Raw genomic sequence first — 16,868 nt, forward strand, 5'->3', positions numbered from 1 at the left:
TTACCAAATCCTACTACATAGTCCCCATTATGTAGCTAGTGACTCACTTTCCACATCCTCATTTCTCTTACAAAGTCATGTCTGTGTGAACTAGGAAAAGAAATGAAAATACCACCTATTTAACAGATCTTTATATTAAATATTTAATAGATCTTTCAGTTTCCAACTTAAAATGTCAGAGTTTCTGGATACACATTCCAGAGCTTTACAACCCATGTCTGCCCTAATTGGCCACAGAAGTGACAGGATTCAAGCCAAGGTATGCCCAGCAGAAGTCGAAGTACATAGGCAATGACCTGGTTGGGCTGTAAATGGGTGGGGAAATGGAAATTCCTTGGTTATATTAGGCAAAGAGTCAAGAGCAAGAATCTAAGCTGAGAGTGGGGTGATGGCAGGTCAAGAGCCATTTGTTAAAAATGATCAGAATGTAGTTAGAGTATACAGCCTCCAGTGTATACAGACAGGGGCTAGAAAAGCAGGATAGCACAGCATCAGTAGCCTTCTTGTGACCCAGCCTCTTGCTTCATCTTTCACCACGTCCCTTCTATCCTCCACACCAGCCATACTTATAAATTACTAAATGTTTCCCAAAGATGCTAAACTGCTTCACACCACCACACCCTTTTTAATGCTGCTCCCTTCCCCTTGCCTCTAGCCACACAACACATTTTTTTAACTTTTTTTCCAGATTCTGCTTAAATACCTTCACTATGAAGTTGTTCCTGCCTCCCACCACAGCCTACCCCTACTCATCCTTTTTTCCCTGTCCCCACCCGTGTACCCATTGTCACATCTATTTCAACCTTCACAGAACTGGTAAATGGTATGAATGTGCACCTTAGCTCTCTAATGTTGAGAAATGTCACATTATTATATTTTTCTAAATCAAAATTTAAAAATATTAGTCCTCAAGTGCTAGGATATTAACATGCTCATAATCCTAGAGGGGCTAATAGTCCAGAAATGTGGGAAATGGCCCTTTGGTCTTCAATACATCTCCAACATTGTTAAATAGAAATGACAAGTGCAGACATCTTTGTCTTGCTCCTAATCTTAGGGGCTAAGCACCCAGTCTGTGTTGTTGGGTGTTGTCCTTATAGACATGCCTGAACCGGCTAAGTCTGCTCCTGCCCCTAAAAAGGGCTCTAAAAAAGCTGTGACCAAGGCCCAGAAGAAGGACGGCAAGAAGCGCAAGCCAGCCGCAAGAAGAGCTACTCCGTGTACGTGTACAAGGTGCTGAAGCAAGTCCATCCGGACACCGGCATCTCGTCCAAGGCCACGGGAATCATAAACTCCTTCGTCAACGACATTTTCGAGCGCATCGCTGGCGAGGCATCATGTCTGGCGCGTTACAACAAGCGCTTGACTATCACATCCAGGGAGATCCAGACCGCCGTGCACTTGCTGCTACCTGGGGAGCTGGCCAAGCACGCCGTGTCCGAGGGCACTAAGGCTGTCACCAAGTATGCCAGCTCCAAGTAAATATAATATGCCTAGCCGCTGTTAACGGAGAAGGCAATGGCACCCCACTCCAGTACTCTTGCCTGGAAAATCCCATGGACAGAGGGCCTGGTGGGCTGTAGTCCATGGGGTCGCTAAGAGTCGGACAAGACTGAGCGACTTCACTTTCACTTCACTATGATGTTAACTGTAAGTTTTTTATGGAGGCCTTTGATAGGTTGAGGAAGTTCCATTCTGTTGAATGTTTTTATCATGAATTTTATCAAATGCATTTCCCATCTTTATTGAGATAATTATGTAGTTCCATCCATTAGTCTATTAACATGATGTATTACATTGTTTGGTCTTTCAGATATTATGCCAACCTTGCATTCCTAGAATAAATCCCACTTTTAGTGTATAATCCTTTTTATATTTGCTGGATTTGGTTGGCTGGTACGTTGCTGAGGATTTTTGCATCTATATTTGTAAGGAATAGTGGTCTGTAATTTTCTTGTGATTTTTTTTCTAGTTTTAGTATCAGGGTAATACTAACCTCGTAGATTAGTTGCAAAGTTTTCCTTCATCTTCTGTTTTCTTGGAAGAATTTGTGAAAGATTAATGATATTTATTTAAAGGTTGGCACAATTCACCAGTAAAGCCATCTAGGCCTTAATTTTTTTTGTGGAAAATCTTCTAATTACTAACTGTATATCTTTACTTGTTATAGATTGTGCCAAAAAGTTAATATAGCAGGCCTGAGATTTCTTTGCTTAGAAAGTCCTACTTACAAGATTAACCCTTGTCTGGCATATGGGAATTTGGATTTAGGGAGTGTTCCCACCATCCCCCAGTGGCTCACTGTGCAAAAGTATGTGCTGACATCTGCTTTTCTCACAGGAGTCTAGAACTTTGGGATGTGCTGGGTACAAGGTGCTTCTGTGACCAGCCTCCAAAAAACTGTTGGGCACTGAGTCTCTAATGACTGCTGGTGGACAACATTTTACATATACTGCCACAGTTTAACACTAGAGGAATTAAGTATGTTCTGTGACTCTACAGCGTGTGTGTGTGCATGTTAAGTTGCTTTAGTCATGCCCCCAACTCTTTGCAACCATATGGACTGTTGCCCACAGGCTCCTCTGTCCATCAGATTCTCCAGGCAAGAATACTGGAGTGGGTTGCCATGCCTCCTCCAGGGGATCTTCCTAACCCAGGGATCGAACCTGCATCTCCTGCAACTCCTTCATTGCAGGAGGATTCTTTACCACTGAGCCACCAGGGAAGCCCAACTCTGGAGGTAGAGGACTTTTAAAAGCTTACACTTTGTTTCCTCTGAACTTCACCCATAAGCCTTTTCTCCATGCTGATTTTCTTTTGTATTCTCTTGCCATAATAAGTCATATTTATGCTAAGTCTTGTGAGTCCTCTTAGTGAATCACTCAACCCAGGAGTAGTCTTGGGGACTCCTGACACAGATTTATTCAGAAGATTTTCTATTTCCTGTTGAGTCAGTCTTAGCAGTTCGTGTCTTTCTAGGAATCTGTCCATTTCATCTAGGTTACCTAATTTGTTGTCATACAATTGTTTATAATATTCCCTTATAATATTTTTCATTTCTGTAAGGTCAGTATTGATGCTACCTCTTTTTTTAATTTAGTATTTGTTTTTGTTTGGTGGTGCCAGGTCTTAGTTGCAGCATGTAAACTCTTAATTGAGGCATGTGGGATCTAGTTTCCTGACCAGGGATCAAACCTAGGCCCCCTGCTTTGGGAGCACGGAGTCTTAACGGCTGGACCACCTGGAAAGTCCTGATGCTACCTCTTTTATTTTTGATTTTAGTAATTTAGATATTTTCTCTTTCTCCCTTATCAATCTAGCTAACGGGCTTTTACATTTCTATTGATCTTTTCAAAGAACCAACTTTGGTTCCATTGATTTTCTCTATTATTTTTATACTGTCTATTTTATGTTTTTTTACTCCAGTAATTTTTTAATTTCCTTCCTTCTACTTGCTTTAAGTTTAGTTTGGTCTTCTTCTTCTAGTTTCTTAAGGTAGAAGATTAAGGTATTGATTTGAGATCTGTTTTCTTTTTAGTTTAATAGAGGAGTTATCGGCTATAAATTTCCCTCTAAGCACTGCTTTGGCTATATTTCATAAGTTTTGGTATGTTGTGTTTTTACTTAAACTCATCTCAAATTGTTTTGTAATTTTCTTTGTGATTTCTTCCTTGATCCATTGATTACTTAGGAGTATGTTATTTAATTTTCTTGTACTTATGAGTTTCCCAAATTTCTTTTCTTTGTTGATTTCTAATTGCATTCTACTGTGATCAGAGAAGATAATTTGGATGATTTTAATTTTTTTAATTATTACAGTTTGTTTTATGGCCTATCACATAATCTATTCTGGAGAATGTTCCATGTTCATTTGAAAAGAATATACAATCTGCTGCTTGGGGGTTTGGAATCCCATTCACCATCTTCCCCTGGTCTCCTCTGTGGAAGCCAGTATGAGAGCAGCAGAAGCGTTGTCACTGTAGCTTCTTTTTCTTCCCCTCCTGCATCCTGCCTTCTGGAGGGAGAGAATAAGCAAATAATGCCAAAGCAACAACTTCTTCCTGATGCCCTTCCAGATTCCAAAAATCCCCAGGTATGCATGGCTTTACTATAACTAGCTGTAATTTCTCTTCCTAGACACATATGACAATGAAATGTGTCTCTTCCCACAAGCAATGCAAAATGAGTGCTCTTGGCTCTTCCCTACTCTCAGTGGCTGCCTGAGGAGCTCTCCCACTCAGGAGTGGGTCAGTGCTTCTTTAATGGAATGATTTGGTCCCAGGTCATTATCTTGATGGGCTTCCCTGGTGTCTCAGATGATAAAGAATCTGCCTACAATGCAGGAGACCCAGGTTTAATCCCTTGGTCAGGAAGATCCCCTGGAGAAGGGAATGGCAACCCACTCCAGTATTCTTGCCTGGAGAATTCCACAGACAGAGGAGACTGGAGGGCTACAGTTCATGGGGTTGCAAAGAGTCACACATGACTGAGTGACTAATACTTTCACTTTTTCATCATTGATGGCAAGTCAAGGAAGGAATGGTTTAGTGAGATTAGAGTTTTTACTTCATAATAATAAACTCCCACCTGCCTCTCTAGCAAAGCCTACACCAGTGCCATTGAATTGTCCCTTCTACTCCTGTCTTCCCATATACTAGAAATAAATAACCACCTCCTCTTCTTTTTCTTTGAAATCTGTAAAAGATCCATCTGGCTGTAACTAACAGAAAACCAACCCAACTCTACTTTGAGTAAGAGTTTATTTTTCTCATGTAACAAAAGAGCAAGGACAGAATTCTGGGGCTGGTGCAGTCAATCAGTGCTGTCGAGGACCCAGGCTCTTGCTGTTTTCCCCGTAGCATCCTCAGCAGGCATACTTCATCCTCATGCCTGCTGCCTCATGGTCACGAGGTGGCTGCTGCACCTTAAGATCGAGTCCTGTCCTAGGGAGAAAGAAGGGGTAGGGTGCAGGCGCAAAAAGCCTGCCAGCATGTTACAAAGCTTTTCCAGAAGCCACACCTAGCAACTTCTGCTGATGTCTCATTATTTAAGTCCACATTACATATCACTGAAAGACTAACAGAGAGAAAGGGGATGGGGGCAGTGGCCAGGAAACCAACAGTGGCTGCCACACCACACCTTCCTTCATAGCTTTAGTAATTAGAAGTGGGGCAGATGACTTTAATCAGGCTGAACTTGGAATACAGCATGCCATTCAATTCTCCCCCTGTCACACCTGTTCTAATAAGAATCAACCTCCACCTCCTAAAATCTAAGCTCCCTGGCACCTTACATAGCAAAGTCTCTAACCACAACATAAGTATAGAAATTTTTTCACCCACCTTCTGGTAAATTCAGCATCCAACTCATGCTCCTTTCTTTTGAATTAGAAAAAAACATATTCTAAAGTACTCAGCAGTCATCTAATCATTCTAATCCCAAAGAAGGGCAATGCCAAAGAATGTTCAAACTACCATACAGTTTTGCTCATTTCACATGCTAGCAAGGTTATGCTCAAAATCCTTCAAGCTAGGCTTCAACTGTATGTGAACTGAGAACTTCCAGATGTACAAGTTGGGTTTCAAAGAGGCAGAGGAACCAGAGATCAAATTGCCAACACCAGTTGGATCACAGAAAAAGCAAGGGAATTCCAGAAAAACATCTACTTCTGCTTCATTGACTATGCTAAATCCTTTGACTGTGGGGATCACAGCAAACTATGAGAAGTAAGAGATGGGAATACTAGACCCCTTACCTGTCTCCTGAGAAGCCTGTATGAAGGTCAAGAAACAACAGTTAGAATCTTACATGGAACAACAGACTGCTTCAGAATTGGGAAAGGAGTACAAGGCTGTATATTGTCACTCTGCTTATTTAACTTCTATGCAGAGTACATCATGCAAAATGCCAGGCTGGATGAATCACAAGCTGGAATCAAGTATTGCTGGGAGAAGTATCAACAACCTCAGAGATGCAGATGATACCAACCTAATGGCAGAAAGTGAAGAGGAACTAAAGAGCCTCTTGATGAGGGTACAACAGGAGAGTGTAAAAGCTGACTTGAAACTCAACATTCAAAAAACAAAGATCATGGTATCTGGTCCCATTACTTCATGGCAAATAGAAGGGGGAAAAGTGAAAGCGGTGGCAGATTTTCTTTTCTTAGGCTCCAAAATTACTGTGGATGGTGACTTCAGCTGTGAAATTAAAAGAGGCTTGCTCCTTGGAAGGAAAGCGATGACAAACCTAGACAGCATCTTAAAAAGGAGAGACATCACTTCTCCAACAAAGGTCTGTATAGTCAAAGCTATGGTTTTTTCATTTGTCATATACAGATGTGACAGTTGGTCCATAAAGAAGGCTGAGCACCGGAGAATTGATGTGTTTGAATGGTGGTGCTGGAGAAGACTGTTGAGAGTCCCTTGTACTGCAAGGAGATCAGTCCTGAATATTCATCAGAAGGACTGTTGCTGAAGCTGAAGCTCCAATACTTGGCCACCTGATGGGAAAAGCCGACTCACTGGAAAAGTCCCTGATGCTGGGAAAGACTGAAGGCAAAAGGAGAAGGGGGAGGCGGAGGAAGAGATGGTTAGATAGCATCACCAACTAAATGGACGTGAATTTGAGCCAACTCCAGGAGACAGTAGAGGACAGAGGAACCTGGCATGCTGCAGTCCACAGGGTCACAAAGAGTCAGACATGGCTTAGTGACTGAACAATAGCAAAGCAGTCATTAAGCATTGTTCAATTTGAGGACCCCAAGGTCTTCTGAGACACCCCCATGCCACTGCCTTTTCTCAACCTCAGATACCTGGTTTGTCAATTAACTATTTCCATCACAGGTTCAATGCCTGTAGGAACAAGTCAACCCATGACTTGGGTAACATGTTCAAGCTTGGTTCCAGGACTTCAAATAATCACTGTCCAGGAAGAGGTTAGAAATTTAGAGTCAAAATAGGAGCCTTAAAGTTCAATTTCCCTACCTCTTACTTTCTCAGAATGTTCCTGGGAAATGCAGATAAAGTAATATCTTTACCATTCTAATAAGGGTATATTTGCCTGTCTTCTTCCAGAGCCTCTGTCAATCTCTCTGTAAATTAGTCCAGAAATTTTAAAGTGACCTGTAAAATCCTTTCAAATCAATCTTTTCCCAGTCCTCTGATAGTTCCCACATCAAGAGTTACTTTTGAGAGATCTCATGTATTTCTACATATCACTTCTCTAACATAAGTTTAGCCATTGTCCCTAAAATCAATAGACTCAAATTCTAGGGATCATAATTTTTTTGTGTGCTGCATTCAGATTTTTTTAGTAATCCCAGGATATAACGGTTGTTAATTTGCCTCATAACCCTGAGGTGTAAGAAATGTCACACTGCCATAGTTTTAGCCCCCAGAGACTTGCCACAGTGGCAAGATATTTTATTCTCCAAGGAGTCTTAGAAAGGTAACCAACTGCTCCAGTTTGCCCAAGACTGAAGTGTCTTCTGGGAGACAAGACTTTCAGTGCTAAAGACGGACAAATGGAAACAGTTGGTCATCCTAAATCTTGGACAAACATTAGTTTACAAACCTTCTGCTTCACATGTCTAATGAATTTCTATATACCCATGCCTAGTGCTTGGGACATAACGGGCATTCAACAAATTCTTAATAAATAAACAAACTAATCTACAAACAAATACATGAACCAGCATGAAAAAAAAGATTAAAGTAATGATAATAATCCAAACCCTGAGCCACATCAGAAGGTACTTGAAGGATTTCCCTGGTGGTCCAGTGGCTAAGACTCCACACTCCCAAAGCAGGGGGCCCAGGTTCAATCCCTGATCAGGGAACTAGTCCCACATGCTGCAGCTAAAAAGCCTGCATGCTGCACCAAAATCTAAGATCCTGCATGCTGCAACTAGGCCTGGCGCAGTCAAATAAATACTTTTTTAAAAAAGAATTGAGAGTCTAGTAATAAGCCCTCACTTTTTACTTGAGCCAACTGAAATGGAGTGCCCTGCAATTTCCTAATATCCCTTCCAGCAAACATCCCTTCCAGGCTTAAAAAGGCCATGTCCTTGGACCAGGGGCAAATTCTCCCCATGCACACATAATACTGTGAGTTCTATATAATTTATTTCCAATTTGACAGACTTGAGAAGCATCAGGTACTTTCCAGACATTTTGGATCTGTTCTTCAGGAACACAGTGCATCTCCAGATAATAAGCAAAATGTTAGAAACCATGAACTTCTGCAGGCACCTAACACCTGCCTGGCTTACCAGACCCCCTCAGAGTTCTGTGCTGCACAAAATGACGGCACTGCTTTAAAGCGTCGAGAACTAGTTGAGGGGAGGGAGAGGAAACAGGCCGGCAATTGGGACTAATCTTCCAAACCTGCCAAAGACTGAAGATGAGCCTACGCTTTTGTGTCTTTGTTTCAGAAAAGAGAATGGCTGCTATTGGCCAAGGGGGAGCCCCTGAACCGAGAACACAAACTGAGAGAGCCCGCTAGCACCTTCTACGTGATCCTGCCATCTCACTCTCCCACTCTGCTGGTGAAGGCAGTGGCCACTCGGGAACTGATGCTGCCCAGCCCTTTCCCCCTGCTACCTGAGGACATGCCTGCTGACAGCCTTAAGACTGTGGAGGCAAGTGAGCCCGGATCTCATGGGATAGAGGGGAGAGAAGAGAATGGAGTTCAAGAAAGGGATGAGGGAAACGAGTCAGCCCCAGAAGGAAAGGACCAGGGAGCAGAGGGAGAAGTGGTTACAAGAATATGGTAAGAGGGACAGAGAAGAAGGCCAGGAACTGAGGCGAGACGGAAGAAAGCACGCATCTGCGTGATGGTGTGTTCTCATGGGTCCGTCTCTGCAATCTCTGAATGCAGGTGTGTGTGCCTGTGTTTGTACACCTCTATCTCTGACAGAAAGAGGAAAAGGCAGCCAATATAGGCGCTGAGAATAGGAAGAGCTTTAAAATGAGACTATGATGCAAAGGAGGGAACAGCTCTAAGGACACTTTTCTCCTTCCCCTCCTCTCATCTTGGATTGGGATTCTGGATTTCCTCTGCCAGCCTCCCCAGTTGAGGGTGGGAGGGGGGCTCACGGCACAGAGAACTGGAACCACACCCCTGCTGCTAGATTCCTGGCTTACATGCCGAGAGGACAGAGCCTGGGATTGTGCTCTTGGCTTGGCAGCCACAGGGATGCGAGAGAGGTGGGCACGAGTGGCCGTGGCTCACTCAGCGTCTCACTTCAGGGCCAGTTGTTTCCTGGCACAGGATGTTGTGGCCGGAAAACCTGACTGCTCAGGAATGCTCTGCTCGCATGTCCTCTGGTTATGCTCGCCTCACAGGCCGAGAACTCGGTGTACTTGCTTTGCAGACTGAGCACCTCAGCCCCCAACTCACCCTCCCTCACAGCCTCACACACTGGCTCCCTTGTAACCCTCACGGCACTCTGGCCCCTCTCAGAATCCTGTGACATGGTTCTTGGGGCCAGAATGCTCAGTGTCCCTCACCATTCGGTTGCTGCTTGTACCCCTGCCTGACACTTCACAAGCTCTCAGACCTGGGGGCTCGAACACCCAAGAGGACACGCATCTCTCTCACACCCCTCAGTGAAGCCCAGGGCCATCACACCTCCTCAGCTTCTCACGCTCAGGCCTCTGCCTGACATCTTGGGTTCTGTGACCTCACGTTTCCCAGTGAGGCGCCTCCTCTCTCTTCTTCAGAGCATGCTTGATGACCTGGAACTAGAATCCACCTACAACCCCTTGGAAGTCTGGAGCCACCTGTACTCACACCTGAGCAGCACCTTTGCCAACCCTCATGGCCGGTTCCACCCAAGCTCGAAGAGCCGGGCTGTGAGAAAGGTACTTCCCTCCTTCCCCGTTATGCCCAGAATGCCAGAGTCCTCTTCCCCTGTCCCCCATCCAAGGGAGATCCTCCCTGATCTCCTCTGGAAGAACAGACCAATGGGAAGAGAAGCCTTTAACCCTAGACAAAGAAAATTACAACCCTTACGCAGTACTGGGACTTTTTTTGCTTGGGTATTTACATAAAATATTTAGTTATCTTAATTGCGGTGTTTGGAAAATTCAGTAGTCATTTAACAGATCACTGTCCCACTAAGCAAACTGGCTGCGTTGGAACCACAACCGCAGCCTCTGTTGAAAGAAGGTGGGATAAGAAATGCCCAAGGGGAGGGAAATTAGTATTTACCAAGCAACAGTTATTTGCCAGGTTTTGTGACATGTACTCTCACATATATTTTTCTGTTTTAATCCTCACAGCATCCCTACAAGGTAAGTGTTATCTCATTTTACAGATGAGGAAAGGGAGGCTGACCAAGGTTAGAAGCTTAGAGACACGGCTCCAGTGACAAGAGTTCAAGAGAGAAGAGTAATTAGGCGGGGGGTGGGGAGGGGGGGGCGGTGGGGCGCGGGGCAGGGGAGGATTTATTTTTATGAAATCCATGTTCTGTAGTATATGGGCTTCCTTTTGTGCTCTTATAAATCTTTTTCTTGTTTCTCAGTAACAAAGCCTGTAGAAAAAAACTTTTGTCTTACCTGAAGTTACAAGAGAAAGAGGTTTCCAAACTACATACAGTCTAGAGAGGGGAATAGAACCCACCATGAGTTAGCTGTTTGGCAAGCAGACAGAGGACACTCAGCTGGGAGATAGGCATTGTGGAGGCTAGGGCCCCAGGGACTCCAGTGCTCTGGGCCTTAAGGCTGTCACTCATGGGACCCAAGAAGCAGTTAGGACTGGAGACCCAGCAGGGAATGGAATAGGAAATCAGGACTTTATCTAGTCTTCACAGAAAGCTCTTCTTGCTTTCTCTGCAGGCTCAGCCTTTGCAAATAAATCGAGTGCAAGCCACAGTGGCCCCTCTGCCTATGACTCCAGCCCCTGGCAGAGGCCCCAAGATGCCAGCAGCCAGCAAAGCTTCCTCAGAAGTCTTCTTCCAGCCTCCTCTGGAAGAGGAGGAAGAAGAGGCAGAGGAGGAGTATCCCTCAGGGCCCTAAGTCACTAGCCCGACGGCCTTGCTAAAGCACATCCATTCCTAGGTTCCAGATCTGTCCCACAGTGGCCTTTTGTGGCCAGACTTGCCTTCTGTCCACCTGACCCTCTGCGAGTTCCAGGTGACTGGGAAACAGAGCCTTCCCCTCCTCCGCCTCCAATGCTTTCATCACCCCACTCCTCAGGCTATGAAGAGACACATCTGACCCTCTTCTTTCTCCAAGAAGGGACTTATTTTTCTTTTGGATCATTTGATACTGTTAACACAAATGAAGAATAAACACCCAGTAGGTCTCCACCATTGTTAGTATTCCCAGACCCAAATTTCTCCTTGTAGTTCTGTGTAAGCAGGTGGATGATGGCAGGTCACCTTCAGGAAACTGGACCTCAGGAGAGAAGGATGAGGTTTTCCAAGCTCATGACAAACAAGTAGGAGTGAAATCTAAGCTTCATTTCAAAGCCTGTGCCCCTCCCATCACATTGCAAGTCCCATCAGCCTTCAGACAGAAAAGTGGCTGGTGCTTGCTACCTACACGCAAACTGTGTGTGTGTGTGAGAGAGAGAGAGAATGAGAGACAGGGGAGGGGGGCATCCTAGAGCTGAGAACGGGGGAGAGGGTGGTATGAAAAAAGCCTGTTCCCTCCCTGTTCCCCTTTCCTCACACCCACCCAGCAGCCTTGTCCATCCACAGAATAACTACCATTTGTAAAATGCTTATTCTGCACTTCAAATCAATTAAGTACTTGAGAAATTTAACTCCTTCAGTACAAAAAACCCTGTGAGGTTGTGCCTATAATTAAGGGCAACAGGGGAAACTGAGGGTTACCGATGTTATACCCAGGGCCTCACCCACCCCAGGTGGGCCTAAGTGGACCTTTCAGACTCTGAATGGTCACCCCCTCCCTGGGGCCCTTTCTTCCTTCAGTGGCCCCTAATGCCTTTCTGGTTCTCCTAACCCCGCGTCTGCCCAGTATATCTTGCCCCTCTGTCCCCTTTATGACTGTTCACAGACATAGACCTCTTAAATCCAAACTGACTTTAATGAGAATAAAACTTACCCCCCCCAAAAAAAAAAAAAATATATATATATATATATGGTAAAGAACAATGAAGCGGGAGGGATCCAGACACAGCTCAGTGTCTCCCTTTACAAGGAGACATACAAGCCTCTCCATACAAGCCTCTGAAACCACACCTCGTCTGACCAAATACCCTTTTCTATAGTTCTGCTCCAGCAGCTATCCCTTCCTTTGGTGGGGATGACTTAGAGGTGCTGGCCTCCCCCAGATCCCATCCCTGAGCCCCTTTATGACTCTGTCCCGCTTCCATGACTTCTTGGGACAGATCATCCTTCCCTTGACTCCCCTTGTACCCCGGTCTCTGCACACAGGCCCCTCTGGTTCCTGCTGGTTCTAACAGGTTTCTTTGATCCCATGCCCCTTCCCCATGGTCCTTCTATCAGCAACCTCAGCTTTGCCCAGTTCTCACGTGGAACCCTCTGACTTGGCTCCAGTCCTGTCAGTCACTACTCCAGAGAGCCCACAGTCCCAGCTCCCTGAGGCCCCGCTTTTCTGGACATGGCTGTACAGGGCAGTGTGTGAGCTCTGGCCTTGGCTGCCACTGCCAGTTGCAGCACCAGATTCAGATAAGGCCAGGCCCTGGGGCTTGGGGGCTGGAAAGGGCTTTGTGCTCCGAGGGGGTGGCACAGCATAGTCATCCATGGCAGGGTTGTAGGGGAGCTCATAGCCCTCCTCCTTCACCCGAGCCTGGCACCACCACGCATCCTTGGGCTCCTGAGGCAGATCATAAAGGCCCCGGAGAGTGGCTGGGGCCAGGCCCTCAGGTTCATCATAAATGGGGTCTTCTTTAGGGTCTGTCAACTTGGCCTTTATCAGCTTTTGCTGCACATGCTCACACAAGTCCCAGTAGAGAGCTTTCTTTAACTGTGTCCCCTTCCCTGCCTGAGCAGGGGTGCTGTCCAAGGGGTCTGAGTACAGGGAATCTTGGGAAGGGCCTGGAGGAATGCGCAGGGAGTCTAAGGGTTCAGAATACAGGGCTGGAGGGCTGCCTGGGAGCTCCAGGGGGGCCGCGGGGGAAGCCAACTTCCCATCTGCCACTTCTCCTTCATGGGAATCAGCTCTGAGAACATCCTGCCCCTGGCCAGCCTTTCCCTGAATCTTCTGTCGGTGGATAGCAGTCTCGACAGCCTGAAAGATGTCATTTCCCTGTGCCGTCTGGAAGGTGAAGGTTCCAGGGCCGGAGGGACAGCGGCGGCCAGCCTCAAAAGAGAACATGACCTGAAGAGGATGTAGAGGGAAACACGTTACCAGGAGCATCAGAGGAGGTGAGTCACAGGGCTAGAACTAGTTAGGGGACCTACAAAGAAGAGACCACTGGAAAGGGAGGTTGGTCATGGTCTAGGCAAGAAAGAGTTATCTAGAGTGCAGTCTCCCACCTTCCTGTCCACCCCTTCCACAGGTGCCCAACCCAGTCAGCCAGTCCTGTCTTGACAGCACCCTACCTTGTCACGGCCATAGCGACGCAACAGAGTGTAGGGCCAGAAAAGAAGTGGCTCCAATATCTGCCTCTGGGCCCCCGGGGCCAGAAGAGTCAGCCTCTCCGCCTCCACTCTCAGCACATAGGAGCCATGCAGGCCACAGCGCTCGGCGGCCTCAGTCTTCTGCACCGTTACCCAGAACTGGGATCCTGGAAGGAATATACAATTAGACTGCGACCTGGCCAGGACTGGGGTGGGGGAAGGGAGCAGATTGTACACACACACACACACACACACACACACACACACACTCACTCTCTCTCTCTCTCTCTCTCTCTCTCTCTCAAGCCAGATCTCAGGAGCTTCCTACTTCCCCTCCTAGGACACCCTTTCTTTCCACCCCATCTCTGCTGGGGCTTTTCAGGCCATCTACCTTCCCAGGAGGGGCTATACAGCGAGTTCTCCAGCATCTCCAAGGCGGAAAGCTTGGGTGGGTTCTCCGCAGGTGCCAGGGCCCAGCTGCCTTTCTGGGGTAAAGAGAAGGAGTATGAAGGAGGCTGTGATTCCCTCACCCCGATTCCCAGGGTCTGAGCCAGCCCAGTTCCTCTGCCGCTGTAACTGCTCCCACCCCGCCTCGCCTCTTGGGCCCAGTGCAGCCCCGAGCCCCTCACCGGAAAGGCGTTTTGGCACAGCGTTTGCACCCAGGCTGCACTGGACGGCGCGTCGGCCGCCAGCAAGTGGGATCGCTGTGCGGTGTCCAGGCGAAAAGCTGCGGCGCCAGGCTCAGGGGGGCTCTCCACTGCCACGGGGGCCACGCTCACACACTCTGCCAGACGAATCACCTTGCAGTCCAGGCGGCGCGAGCTCCCTCGGCCACCTCCAGAGCTAGACCCCTTGTGGTCAAAGAACTCGAGCCGCGCGACACCGTGGGGACTGGCCGGGTAGAGAACCGCCCAGGTCTTCCTCCATCTCTGGGGAAAGAGCCGAGAGACGCTGGGGAGGGAGCGGACAAGCACCGGCTGCCTGGCCCCGACGGGGGAAGGAAAGACCCGCGCGGCCCGATTTCAACACCAAGGCTTCCCGATCGCTGGCGAAGTTTCTCCTGGAGGATGCCGCTCTGTCACCCCAGGGCTGGAGAGGCATACCCGGAGGCCGGCGGACACTTCTCCGAAGAATGTGCAAAGCATTTTAGCGGGAACGTCACGGGGCTCTCCGGGTCCCGGCGCCGCTCTCCTACCCGCCGCGAGCCCCCTCCCTCCGTTTGGGCTCAGTCGCCCACCCCTAGCTCTGATGGGGTTCAGCAAGCCATGCCCACACTACCTTGGTCCCGAAACGCTGACTCTGCAAAAACAGCGGCCCTTCCATCACGGCCCCGTCCATGGCCCCCGGCGGTTCCTTCCGCGCTTCCTGGCCCAGCGGGCCCGGAGGCGGGGCGGGGCGGGGCGGGGCTCGCTGGAGGCGTTCCCATCCCTCCCCAGCCTCCGCGAACCCAGAAAGGGGAGGAAGGAGATGGGCCAAAGGAAGGGGAAGGGGTACCACCTCCAGACCCCCACCTCCAGCCCTAGGTCTCACTCTAGTGGCTTCACCGAGAGAAACCCCGTGACTTCGGTCAGAGGACTCTGGCTCTTAGGCTTGGGGGCTGCGTACAACGTCAGATGCTCAACGTGACATCAGAGTGAAGGCCGTGACATCATCTAGAAAATGCCTACGGGCACCCTGGGGCATTGGAGGGACTTTCTGGGCCTTCGAGGCTTCAGTTCCCCGGACCTGACCCGACCCCTGCTCCGCGGGAATTCGGCTATTTACGATCCACAGATCCGGGGACATGGGGGAAGGGCTGGGGCTGGGGACTGAAGACTTCCCGGAGCTCGGAGCCGAGTCGCCGCACGGGGCGCAGCCCGGGATAGTCTGCGGCCCCGTGGCCTCCTGTGTGTCCAGCTCTCTGACCGCAGCTGCCCGGCACCCAACCCGCGGGAAAAGAGAGCTTAATTAAACAGGCTGGGAGGGGCGAGGAGGGGGCGGGAGCGAGATTGAGCGGCGGCAGCGGCCAGCTTCAAGGAGGAGGGGAGAAGAGGAGGGAACTGGCCTGGGAGGGATCCTGGGAGAAGGCGGAATGTGGGAGGGCTCAAGGGGACGTGGGAGGAACGAAGAGGGGGGGCGGGGGAGAAAGAGGGGCAGTCTCCCAAGTACTTTTTTTTGGAAGTCCTAGGATTGATCTACAGGACCAAGACTCTTCTCCCAGCCGCTAGGGTCCCCGTTCAGCCAAAGGTAGGGGGAGTCACGCTCCCGGTGGGAGGAAGGAGAGTTGTAGATGGAGAGGATGATGGAGGGACCTGGGAAAAGGGGTGAGGTAGGGTAGAATCAAAGGAAAGCCAAGCTACTGAGGGTTGTATAGTCAAAGAAGACACAAGAAGAGTGGGGAAAGGAAGCAGATATTGGGGAGTGGGGCTACAGGGTGTTCCAAATAGGGCATCCGAAGTGCCCGAAGGCTAGGGGCTCCTCTGTGAGGCCCTCTCCCTGGGTCCCCAAGCCAAAATGTCCCCAAACAAAGCTTCCCTGTTGTGTTGTTTGTCTGAGTTGGGGGAAGCATGGGGCAGGGGGGTGGGGGTGGGGTGGGGGGGTAGGGGGAGCTCGCTATAAAGGAGCTGTTCTCCTCCCGACAGAGGGAAGGCCTTGGCTGAGAAGCCGACTAGTGCTCTTGCCTACTGTGGCCCCGGGAAAGAGATGGCTGTGTTGGCAGGAGGCTTGGACAACCCCACCCCACCCCACCCCCACCTTGAGGCCTGGCCCTTTTGGGCCCCTTGACCCTGCAGGGCATGTAGGATGTGTACCAGGTTCTCCAATGCATTCTGGTTCTCTGCCTTTTCTACCTGGAATCTGCCCAGAAAGGACTCTCAGCTTGGCTGCCATTTAGGGGACCTGAGATCTGAGGGTGCCCTAAGCCCCATCTTGCCTGCCTCTTTCCACAATCAGTAACTATCTGTCCTCTCTGACTGGCTGAACAGGATCATCTGGGTCCCTCCTGCCTCTGCTCCTTGGCTTTTGTCAGTCCCTCTCCTCCTCTTTGCCTTTTCATGAGGTTCGTGGGGTTCTCAAGGCAATTATACTGAGTTTCAGTAAGCTCTGGGAGTTGGTGATGGATAGGGAAGCCTGGCGTGCTGCAGTCTGTGGGATCGCAAAGACTGAGCAACTGAACTGAACTGAACTCCTCCTTACTCATTGCCTGCCTTTCTCAGTTGCTCCCCAATTCTGTGTGCCAGATTCTCTCCTGATCCCCTTCTGTCCATTTTCAACACACTCTCTCTCTCCGCTGTCTGTTTGGTCCCCTTTTATTCCCACAGTTTCCCTTCCTCTCACA

General features: G+C 48.6%; 2 protein-coding genes across 3 annotated transcripts in view; one reads left to right on the forward strand and one right to left on the reverse strand.

The window, feature by feature from the left end:
- Positions 1–11,306, forward strand: part of M1AP (meiosis 1 associated protein) — a 79,367-nt gene extending 68,061 nt beyond the window's left edge. The window contains exons 8-10 of the mRNA XM_055539550.1: positions 8,432–8,638; positions 9,723–9,863; positions 10,839–11,306. Of these exons, the coding sequence (XP_055395525.1) occupies positions 8,432–8,638; positions 9,723–9,863; positions 10,839–11,018 (528 nt within the window). The 3' untranslated portion in view covers positions 11,019–11,306. The remainder of the gene's footprint in view (positions 1–8,431; positions 8,639–9,722; positions 9,864–10,838) is intronic.
- Positions 11,284–14,970, reverse strand: DOK1 (docking protein 1). 2 transcript variants are annotated; one of them, XM_055539548.1, is made up of 5 exons: positions 14,831–14,970; positions 14,182–14,481; positions 13,944–14,037; positions 13,535–13,719; positions 11,284–13,310 (listed from the first exon to the last, which is right to left on the reverse strand). In XM_055539548.1, exons 1-5 carry the CDS (start codon positions 14,888–14,890, stop codon positions 12,498–12,500), a joined length of 1,452 nt encoding a protein of 483 aa, XP_055395523.1. In that variant the 5' UTR covers positions 14,891–14,970; the 3' UTR covers positions 11,284–12,497. The 2 variants fall into 2 exon arrangements, with proteins under 2 accessions (XP_055395523.1, XP_055395524.1); XM_055539549.1 differs by lacking the exon at positions 14,831–14,970 and having other exon boundaries at positions 13,944–14,033; positions 14,182–14,315.
- Between the last annotated feature and the right edge of the window lie 1,898 nt (positions 14,971–16,868).

The sequence above is a fragment of the Bubalus kerabau genome, chromosome 11 (genome assembly GCF_029407905.1).
Source record: "Bubalus kerabau isolate K-KA32 ecotype Philippines breed swamp buffalo chromosome 11, PCC_UOA_SB_1v2, whole genome shotgun sequence".
NCBI lineage: Eukaryota > Metazoa > Chordata > Mammalia > Artiodactyla > Bovidae > Bubalus > Bubalus kerabau.

Excerpts from the sequence above, each read along its gene's own strand:
- DOK1 (XM_055539548.1), bottom strand. The coding sequence starts at position 14,890 with ATGGACGGGGCCGTGATGGAAGGGCCGCTGTTTTTGCAGAGTCAGCGT. Across the intron at positions 14,482-14,830 it reads GTCAGCGTTTCGGGACCAAG|AGATGGAGGAAGACCTGGGC; the intron begins GTAGTGTGGGCA and ends CTCTTTCCCCAG. Across the intron at positions 14,038-14,181 it reads TGTGCCAAAACGCCTTTCCG|AAAGGCAGCTGGGCCCTGGC; the intron begins GTGAGGGGCTCG and ends TCTTTACCCCAG.